Raw genomic sequence first — 11,158 nt, forward strand, 5'->3', positions numbered from 1 at the left:
GAGCATTTCCGTGTGTGCGTGTGTGTGTGTGTGTGTGTGTGTGAACCTTTGAAGTGGAAAACAATTTCCGCAGTTAGTTTCCTTTCATTGAAACAGGGGAAAAGTAAATATCCATAGTAATCATTTTTTTCTCCAAAGTTTTTGACATTCCCAAACTTAAAAGAAAATGAAAATTTTCATGATTTTGATTGGTTCAGTTTCTAATGTGTTCATCCAGTGGGCTCCACAGGTAAACCAGCGGCCCAAGATCAGTTTCATCAGGTAATCATTCATTCGATGTTCTGCAAATGGACAAATTATAAATTGAACCATGGTCCAAACTCAACAAGCAAAAGCTGTCTGATTAATGAGATTTTCAAGCAAAAGCCCACACCAACCTGCTAATGATTTGAGAACATAAATATCCTTTGCCACTGCTTTCTTTTTTCTTTTTTCTTTTTTGAAGAGAGTGTTCCAGACCCTTTCCAGGTGAGACTATTTCCTATGGATACACAATCACCCACAACCACATATATCGGGTAATGCCGAGGGGAGTCGAACCCACACTTGTAGGGAGCAAACGCCACTTGCCCAAACCTCGTTGAGTAGCCGCTGCTTTTCAACAGCTCATCCAATAGCAAACATGGATAGCTAGGATCACCCAATTACTGTAAGATCTTGCCCTCAGTAGTAGCATGGCTTCTAGACTCAGCAACTCAGATGACTCATTCAGTCTTGAGTCGAGTCGCAACTTGACTTGTATTGGACTCATCCAAGTCTTACAACAATGATCAGTAGGTCCATTGGCAGTGATGTGTTATCCTGGTATATGTCATGGCATTAAATAGCTATTGAGACGAGTGACTTGATACTCGTGCAGAATGTGATGGTTCAAAAGCATGATAATACTTGTAATTCTAATTAAAAACCCACCATTTATTGGTCATAACTCTAAACGAAGATTAATGATATGAGCCAAACAGCTGATTAATGAACCGTCCCGTATCCTTTATTCAGATACTAGAATAAAGGCAAAAAAAAAACCTGAATAAAGGCTTGTGTGGAATGTAACACTTTCAACCAGCAAAACAACCCGTCCATCACATGCAACAATGAGGATTGCATCACAAAGAAGGTTTTGACACATCCCACAATCTGCATTTCCTAACATGCAACAAGCCCTCCCCCCAAGGTCGTGTTTGGATATCCCCAATTCCATGCAAAACAAACCATTGATGTGACAGTTTGAGACTACTGGATAACACAGGAAAGGAAAAGACTTGCCTGTAAGCAGCAGTTTGACAAATATCACTGAGATTTTGAAAATCTCACAATATTCTTGCAATATTATCAAACAATTTTCTAAATAATGGCAGATGTTATCACAATATTTACTTAAAAAATAGTAAAACGATAAATATTTTGTTATTTAAATGTATGTGTGCGTTTAAATGTTAAATTAATTTATTAATTAACAAAAATATGTTTAATTTCAGCAAACAGTTTCTCAATAATATCTCAAGAGAAACCTCAAATTTTGAAGACAATTTTGCCCTTTCCATTGTAGGGCCCCACATCTGACATTTACACATGGCACTTTTTCACCAGGGCACATCAAGGTTTACAAGGATTCATGTATCCCCTGTTTACAAACAATTGCATCCCAAAGAAAAAAGAGGATTTCACAAAGCATCATCACAAATATGATTTCCACTTTCAATCTAAACAAGACCCATAAAAATGGAACTCATCTTTCAACAGTGCTCGTGGCAATAATCATTTGACTAATCATTACCTGTTCTCTTCTTTTACCTTGGAATACATGTATCCAAACATGGCCCAAATGACTGTCTAGATGAGCTTCAATTGAGTGCCATCCAAACAGGCTCTAAACCAATTGGATCAATTACATCTTTAACATGAAATCAAATGTCATTTTCCACACATTTAATGAAGAAAATGTACTGTCTGCATTTAAGAGTGAGCATTTACATCAACATTTCAACCTTTTTCCTTCTTTTCTGGGATCACCCCCATGTAGAAAGGCAGGCCATGACCTACTCAATATGGAGACCACCTAATCTCCAGCATCCAACCAAATGGGGTCCCAAAATTGGGGGCAATCCTGCTAATCAGGTTAGCCAAGGAAACGAGATGCATCATATATGTTACAACTGAAAGACTGAAAGGGTGAAACACAGAAGAATGTTACAGATATCAAGCATCCCTTTCGTCAACACCTGGTACACAGGCATAGCTCAAGCTCCATATTTGATGTCAATGCAGAGCAGCCAATTCAACAAGGTCTGCATATTCTTCAGATACAAAAGACTTCACCTTGAGCACAGATTCCCTTTCAACCTTACCTGGAGACGAATACTTCACTCCGATTACTGTTGGTAAGCCTGACAGAACATGCAAAGCAACCAAATCAATCATTTCCTATGTTTAATCTGTAAAACAGAAATATATTAACAAAGAATATGAAAAATGTGAGGAACTCCATTTTCTCTCTTTTCAGCTAAAAGTAAAAGCAGGTGCAAATGGGCACTTAACTCAAGATGCTAACGGGAGAATGGATTAGGATCAAATTGCTCTATTAAAGAATATGATTTCATGCAGAGTCCGTTTGGGAGCAAAGATAATAAAGAAGAAAAGAATGACTACAAGATGAACCAGGGATACAGGGGGTGGCCATGATAACATAGCAACGATGACCCTTAGTAGCTACAGCAATTACTAATACACTTGCAATGAGTGAATGGCCATTGAGCTCAATTTGGCCCTTTGATGCATTGAACTCAAGTGCCACTGGAAGCCGGCTTCTCCGTTCCATTTTCCACACTTCCTTTTATAAATAAATAAATAAATAACCAATTTCAAAACCATAGTGCCCATGGTGTTTAAACAGGGCACAATGGAGATTTGGTCACTTACCAGTCGCCTTCATTAAGAGTGATAGCATACCTTGGACATGAGGGTAAGTGCGTTCTTCTCTTGTTGCAAAACCAGGGTCAGTACCAACATAAAGTTAGTTAAATGGGATGGATTATGGAAAACATACTTTCTCAGTCGGATAATTGGACAACACATTTCAAAACATTGCATTTGTTGCCGACCACTTTACAATTGACAAGTGGATATGGCAAGAATTGGCTTTGAGGGGTGGAAAATGAACAAGATCAAAGATTTTCCGCATTGGTGGCATTTTGGAGTGCACAATGTTATGCTACACCTAGCATAAAAAGAAAGAAAGAAAAACTGGACAGGAGTGAAGAAGTTTAATTTTAAATTTTAGTTCACATACGAATGACAGAACACCAGGAAGGGTACAGACATGAAATTATGGCAAAGTTAATACAGAAAACAGGAACCTGTTGCCATCGTTCAAAGAGGAGAATTTTTTATTTTTTATTTTAAAGGAACCTGTTGACATGTTAATGTAGCACTCTTTGTTGACAACAAAGCACAAATGATCATTTTTAGGAATTGATGGAATCATCAACTCGTGAAGGAAATAAACATAAAAAAGGGTGACAAACTACACAGAACTGGCCATCACTCACATATCAGGTTTTTAGTAGGAAAAGTTTGCCAGTGGCAGCAAGAAATTTCTGATGAAGTAATAGAAATAAAGCTTGCACTGCATAGAAAATCTAAGTAGAAACAAATACTCACTGTCATGTATGCGTCCATATAAAAGACGTTCGCCTCTCCAATGCTCTAAAGGTCTTGATCTAATTCTGGTGCTTCGCCTTACCCCAGCTTCAAACTTAGTACCAGCTCCTGAAGATTGACAACACTCGTCCACATTAGTCTAACGAAAGCTTAACAACGAACGTACAAGCGAACATTAAGTATGACCTTTTTTCTTTTGTATACTATCATAATTTTTTTTATAAAAAATTATGCTGAAAGTTCAAATTGCAGCATGGATGCATGAGTAGAAATACACCTGCAAGACTTTGTCTGCACAGACGCGCTCTCTTGGTTTGCTTCTGTGGAGATGATTTTTTCTTTCTTTTACTCGGTGAAATTTGCGAAGGTACCTGAAGATCCTGTTCCACAAGTTACAAAATAAAACAACATCATCATCAGCGAAGCTTTATCCCGACTAATTGGGTTCGGCTACGCAAATCCTCTTCCGCCATTCCACTCTATAAAGGGCCAAAACTCCCACAGGTAATAGTCTATTTCATAGGTTGATTAAATCAACAAGTTTCACAAATAAAACAACAATTGCCTTAATGTTAATTGCTCAAACAACTTTATGAAAGGAGAGTTCATTGGACAAAATCATAAATAGGCAGTGTAAATTAAGAAGATTCTTGTATAAAGAAAATGCCACCACAAGCAAATAATCACTGTATAAAAACCTAAGCCAATGACGGAGCAAACCAGCAACAATCAGAGAGTCGTCCTACGATCCTATCAGATTCTAGAGCATCCCTTTCTTCACAAATAGATCTTTAAAAAAAAATCCAAACCTTTGTCATCTGCTGCTACTAGAAGAGGAAGGTGAAGCCTAAGAGATGAGCATGTCAGTTGGTAAAGATAAAACATGCACAGGTAATCCCTGTGTTCAACCTTGCTACAGCTTCCTCTCTCTTAAGAGAGATGCAGGCAGCCATAGCACGGATGACAAAAACTGGCAAACTGGAAAATGGCAAGTTTAATTAGGAACAAATAAAATATGAGTATTCCGATTGAATGTGTTGAAAATCTTGCAAATGGGACTGCCACACAGAATTACAAGGAAAACCCTGTAACAGAATAGAATTGCTCCTAGAATCATGCACATGCATCAAGGGCCAAGGGCGTGATATTCTTCCTAACTTTTATCCCCCTCATTTCACAGGCAGAGAATGAAAGAACAAAGAATTAATTAACCAACAGTGAGTCCACAGAGAACATTATCATCCCAGTTATTTGGGGTTGGCATTACTCTTTTAATCAGCAACAAGCGGATTTTATAAAAAGAACGAAAGCAAAACAAAATACAAAGGACCGAGGCCACATTAAGGGAGGGATGCAAACTCCTTCCTTCCCATGCAAGATTGAATCATCAAATTATTTGAATAACAGGCAGCTTCAGGGCATATGATGGGAACCCCACAGTTCTAATGACTTCTTTACAAAAACATCTAATGACTGTTCAGTGATTCCTCATTTCAGATTTTGCTAGTTAGGATGAATGAAATACTTCCACAAATAGACTACTTTCTAAGTAGGGCTGTCAAAGAGACAGGTTTGGCTGGGCCTTTCCAGGGCTGAGCCTGGCCTGATTTACATGACACTAAGCATGAGCCCAGGTCAAGACCAGTTCAGGACTACTGGCCCCAGCCTGAGCAGAGCCCAGATAAGCTTAATAGAATTGACCTGCGACCCAAGCCTGGGCTCAACTAACCTAGTAGGCCGAAGCCTGTTTAACTTTTTTTTTAAAAAATTTAAAGGGATGGTTGGAATTTTATTTCATAGTAATATTTGTTTATGTTTAGGTTTTGTATCTAAATATTAGGATGGCCATGCTGGACCTGGGCCTGGTCCCAAAGTGTAGCCTGATTAATCATACCCATAATCAGTAGGCCTCAGCCTGGCCCTAGAGCCCATCTATTATCAGGCCAAGCCTGAGTATGGATGGACCCGCCCATTAACAGCCCTGGTTCCAAGAAACCAAAAAGGTTTCACATGCATAGATCACACTAAGAATAAAAGGGAAAAGAGAAAAAGGACAAATGCCCCACTATTTATATTCAGAACCCTATCACAACACCGTTACCAGCGTAAATGTGAGCCAGGCATCATATTGGATGCACAAGTGTAACAAGCTCAGAAAGAACTACTGTTCACAACTTCCAATTCTCAAAGCCTATAAATAACATGAGTAGATGGGAAAACAAGAAAACAAACCCAACCTTATTATGCTGTCCTGGTAAGTTAGTGGGACTTTCTGAGCATCCATCCATTTGAAAGCAGGCACCTGCCGTAGCAATTGACTGCTCTGTTATACAAAGTACAACAAAAATTAAAGACATTAGTTGAAGAACAGCATTGCTACTTGCAACATTAAAAGTAGTGCTCCAGTTCCCAATACTTTAAGATCATCCATTTTTTAACACAGAACAACAGCAGAGCAAGTTGGTACAGAATGATTTGAACTAATCTGATTTTGAAAAAATCAGAAGAAATCACTCTGATATAACAACAGAAACATAGAAGTAGATACTCGTATCATATTGTGATCTCATTTACTGAGGATACACTATATCCCTCATTTCAGGTATACTTCAACTTTCCACATGAGAGCAAGCTAATCCACAAATATCCCAATAAGTTTCTTTATACCCCTCATTTGAGGGCATACTTCAACTTTCCACATTAGAGCAGGCTAAGGAAGAAAGAGACTAAGAGCTGTGAGATAAGTTTTATTTAGCATTGTCATAACAAGCCCCCCTTCCCTCTTTGGCATTCACTACATCCAAGTACAACCCCGTTTAGAAGATGAATGAAGTTCCTATATTCTGATTCAATACCGAAAGGTTCCATCTGAGTATGCGTGTCTGCACAATTTTGAGTTTTAGTTTACTTAAGTTCCATTAAATCAATAATATTTTTTTTAAATGTACATCAAAGGAATTATCTTAAGCCAACATGAAAAACATAGGTACCGGCACAGCTAACATACCTGGCTGACCTCCACGGCAGTGATCTGTCCCTATGGTCAGATCTTTGAGGCCGATCTCTAAATCTTCAGATACTGGTACTCCCGGCAGCATATCTTTAACCTGGGACTTCATCAAATAAAATGTAGAATATTATCAGTACAACATCACAAATAACATAATTTGCATTGATATATCTAAAACACTTGCCTTCTCTTGTGAGCTGCCATCATCTCCGTTTGGCATAATTTCATCGTCAAATCCACTTGGGTGGTTGTCCGTAGGCATGTCAATTGGAAAAGCTGAATCTGTTGTTGGAATCTCTCCTGAATTGACATCATTGCCCATGGCATTACTCTCTTCAGCCATTTGAGATTGCAACTTCCCATCTAAACTAAAGCTGTTTCCATCATTTCTCAGAGTGGGATCATCATTGGCACATGAGCCCCTTTTTTCAAGCTGACCAGTGCCAACAGTAGGTGAAATATCTTGTTTGTCCTTGCCTTGAACAGAAAAAGAATGTACAGTATATGGTATATCAGCATCAAGAGGCATGGAGAATGGATCTGTCGGTGGATCTATTTGCAAAATACGCTTTTTCAACATAGACATTGATGCAAATGGACTTCTTGGCGGAGTGGGTGAAACCTGTGGGCAGCTGAAGCTTTCGGCCTTTCTTCGGTTCTTTGATGGTGTTTTCTCATTAGCTATTAGTCTTATCCCTTGCTGCAGTTCTGACAGTGCTTTTCTTGGCCTCGACAATGCTTCCTCTGATGCCTTAATATCATTTCTTTTGACACTCTCAAAGTCAGGCAGCGATATTTTGTTTAGGGTGACTGGTTTGACATGTAAGCGCTCCTGCAGTAAACTAACTGTTTCACCGCCATCTAGATCTCTACAAGTAGACAGCAATTCATCCAAAAGTATGTTGACTCTGTTCTCTGTCTCCACTATAGAACCTGATCACAGAAAATAGTTAACAGATCAGGATGCAAGAAACAAAATCCAATTATCCACATAAAGAAACAAACTAGATGCTTCTAGAGTTGGACCTTTTTCTCCAGTGACAACTAAAACTTCGCCATTAGCCATTTCTGCCTCCTGTGATTCACCAGGCTGGACATCTGCATTTTGCTGTGAACTATCACTGGATGCCACATCAAGTGTTGTCTTGGAAGGACTAAGAATTTTGGTATTGGACATTTCTTCTTGTGACAATAATACATCATCACCAGCAAGTGTTGGATAAAGATGCTTATAATTAACCGTTTTCCTGATCAAAGACAAGACAATGCAACTAGTCATAATAAATAAACTTCAATTTTCATGAAGTCAGCAGTATCGAGTATGCATGTGGGCAGATGTCGATGAAGGAATCACAACAGTCTTAAATTGACTTTGGATCAATTACACGATGTTGTGGGCACATGCATCCCATGATATCTGCAACTTGTTAAGAAGAATATCATGGTGCAGACTGCAGAGACATCAAATCCATACATGGCATGCAAATGATTCAGACATTCATCTGTCAATATCCTCCATGGATAGGTGAAACCACAGAAATCACACAAATTCCATCCTATCTAATGATCAGATCAGTAGCTCACTACGGACTGTACAAAAAAACTGAAAAATGGTCCACGTTCAATGGGTAGAACGAAAAACAACATCCACAAATCAAATAGTTAGCATTATCCAATCAGCACAATTTCCAGGTTATGCCCCACCTATAAAGAGGGCATCAAAGGAAAGCCCTGGATCACCGCACAGACCACTCGCATGTTTATGGCTTTGCACGTACCATGAAATGTGTACTTGGAACGTCAGTCATCTTTATTTATTTTTTCATATTTTTCGAAATAGTTTCAATTGTTGCATATTAGTAACAGAACTGCAAATAGATATGCAATCTCAAAAATACCCAAGAATTCCCGGTCGACGACGCCGTGCCTTTGTGTCTTTAGGATGTTGAACTGGATCGACCAAAGTCTCTCCCCTTGATTTCCTCAACTCCTTCTCAGCATCTATAACCCAATCATTAGAAACAATAAAAATTAAAGACAAACAAACTTAAGAGGTGGGTGGGAGACAAAGAACTGAGGTTACTTTCAAGCCTTTCATAAGCCGCAAAGAATTCATCTGGATCTTGCAGATGATCAATGCTCAAACTTGCATCTAGAAGTGGAACAGGCTCACTGTAGCATTGACAATATCAAAGAGTTCTTTAGAATACCTTTTTTCTTCTTCCAATCCAAATATATGTAAAGATATTATAATGATATTCACATCAATATCATACTACAAATCAATCGGTTACCTTTGACTGAGCTTAAAAGAAAATTGAGCCCGTCTACGACCTAATGCTGGTCTCCGCTTTTGGGGATTTTCCATACCATTTTCAGCCACTGATCTATTTTCATCTTCAGAAGGCAGCTGACTTGGATGCTCAAACTTCGGAAGTTCTGAACTGCCACTTAAAATTGCATTTGCTTGTTCTAGAAACATTGAAGGGTCTTTTAAATCCTGGGTTTACACAAATGTATACATTTTGTCATTTCTTCCATAATGACATGGCTTCTGAAAGAGCCAAAGCAATTGAGTACTAAGAAACAATTCGCATATTTCAATGGCCTTGAGCACATGTTTTCAGTTTTTTTTTTTCAGTTTTCGCATACAATATTTCAGTTATGAAATTTTATTTTATTTTTTTTTAAGTGTTCTTAGAAAGAATGGGACGTTACCAAAAGCTCCTGACTTGGACTTTGCATCATGGTTACAGAACACTCCAATTTATGAGAAATATCAAGAATAATTCGCAAACTCATAAATAATACCCCGATGTTTGCAAAATGAGAGATGTTGCATGCAGGCACTGTGTGTGGACTTTTAGACATACATCCCTGTCTTCTAGCCAACATGTGACTTGAGCCATGCAAAAGGTGGCCACACCAACAAGATTGCCTGAGGGGGCAAAAATCAGGCTGGTCCACTCATTGAGCAGGGCATGCCATTCTAAATCAATGTACAGTCAATCGTCTGACTCACCACACTGAAATTTCCCTAATTTTTGCCATTTTTTTTCCAAATATTTCAGAATCACAAATAATTCCCACACTGAAATTTTCCAAATTCAAAACTTTGTAACAAGATATGTTTGCCCAAAATACCAAAGAAAGTGTGACCATGAGACATTCTTGCACTTAAAATTATCTTTAAATATTTTGTACATGCTGCTTTTTACAAGCTGTGAGAGGGTGAACACATTTGGGGGGTGGGGGTGAGACTTCTGTGTAAATACTTTTAATGGAAAGTAAAGCATCTTTCCACTTCTCAAATTGAGATCTGGGACGAGAAATTCAAGGTAGAGATGAAGAATCCGTGAAATCCAAGATTGAGGCTCAAATTTCAATCTGAGAAATCAAGCATTATCACGAGAAGGAAGATGAAAGGATGGAGAGAGGTGGAAGTACCCTGGATCTGAGCATAGTATCAATGGAATCGGAATCCGTGGCTGTCTGCAACGGAAGCCCCTCGACAGCAAAGGTTCGAAGAAGCGGGAAGAAATTGCGCCCGAAGGGATCGTTTTCCAGATCGTCGCCTTCATCCACCACCATTGTTCGTGGCGATTTCGCTGCAGCAGCAGAGAGGCGCTCTTGTGATGAAAACCTACGGTAGAGAGAGAGAGAGAGAGAGGCGTTCTGTTGATCAAACCCTAGGAGAGAGAGGCGCTCCGGTGCTAAAACCCTGAGAGAGAGAGAGAGAGAGAGAGAGAGAGATTTTGAAAAGGGGGCAAAAGGGGGGTGGGCGGGAGAGCGAAAATCCAACCAGGCGAAGCCAAATAGGCAAGCGAGGTTTTCAGTTTGTACAAGTGGCCCCATGGTTTGTTGATCCAGACCATTTGCGTAGTGGGGCCCGTTGTGGATGGCCCATTTCAAAAAGATCCATGTGATCCTGCAGCTTTAGGGAATGAGCCCAAAAATGAGGCAGATCAAAATCTCAGGTTGGACCACATTATAGGAAACAGTGGTGATCAAATGACCACCATTAAAAACCTCTCTGCGGCCATAAAAGTTTTGGATCAAGCTGATATTTGTTTTTTTACCTTCATCTAGGTATCCATGACCTAATTCACAGGTTGGATGGCAAATAAATATTGCAGTGGGCCCTAGGAAGTTTTCAATGGTGAGCGTTCAATCACTACTGTTTTCCTGTAGATCTGCCTTGTATCTGCCGATATTTTGGGTTGATGACCTGACCCAAAATGTATGGACGGTGTGGATAAAACACACGCATCATTGGGGGCCTACATAGAACCGTGTCCTAGGGAGTACTCACGAGGTCTTTTTGGTCCTTTTCTCCGACGAATATACATCTCCCAGGACCGTGCAGCCCTGGGGTTACCGTGGGGCCTACCTTGATGCATGTATCATGTATCCACGCTGTCCATCCGTTTTCACGTAGAATTTCAGGGCATTATGCAAAAATGTAGCAGATCCAATTATCAGGTGGACCAT

General features: G+C 39.4%; 1 protein-coding gene across 4 annotated transcripts; it reads right to left on the minus strand.

The window, feature by feature from the left end:
• Positions 1-1,729: 1,729 nt before the first annotated feature.
• Positions 1,730-10,440, minus strand: LOC131255010 (centromere protein C). 4 transcript variants are annotated; one of them, XM_058255727.1, is made up of 11 exons: positions 10,115-10,440; positions 8,962-9,167; positions 8,751-8,839; positions 8,566-8,668; positions 7,694-7,914; positions 6,852-7,600; positions 6,665-6,764; positions 5,895-5,959; positions 3,935-4,037; positions 3,658-3,765; positions 1,730-2,384 (listed from the first exon to the last, which is right to left on the minus strand). In XM_058255727.1, the coding sequence occupies exons 1-11, from the start codon at positions 10,256-10,258 to the stop codon at positions 2,257-2,259; spliced, it is 2,016 nt and encodes a 671-aa protein (XP_058111710.1). In that variant the 5' UTR covers positions 10,259-10,440; the 3' UTR covers positions 1,730-2,256. The 4 variants fall into 4 exon arrangements, with proteins under 4 accessions (XP_058111710.1, XP_058111705.1, XP_058111699.1 ...); XM_058255722.1 differs by having other exon boundaries at positions 6,665-6,770; positions 10,115-10,439; XM_058255716.1 differs by having other exon boundaries at positions 5,895-5,980; positions 10,115-10,436.
• Between the last annotated feature and the right edge of the window lie 718 nt (positions 10,441-11,158).

This window comes from Magnolia sinica, chromosome 1, assembly GCF_029962835.1.
Source record: "Magnolia sinica isolate HGM2019 chromosome 1, MsV1, whole genome shotgun sequence".
NCBI lineage: Eukaryota > Viridiplantae > Streptophyta > Magnoliopsida > Magnoliales > Magnoliaceae > Magnolia > Magnolia sinica.

Excerpts from the sequence above, each read along its gene's own strand:
- LOC131255010 (XM_058255712.1), bottom strand. The coding sequence starts at position 10,258 with ATGGTGGTGGATGAAGGCGACGATCTGGAAAACGATCCCTTCGGGCGC. Across the intron at positions 8,669-8,750 it reads GGCTTATGAAAGGCTTGAAA|ATGCTGAGAAGGAGTTGAGG; the intron begins GTAACCTCAGTT and ends ATTGGGTTATAG. Across the intron at positions 6,771-6,851 it reads ATGGCAGCTCACAAGAGAAG|TCCCAGGTTAAAGATATGCT; the intron begins GCAAGTGTTTTA and ends TATTTGATGAAG.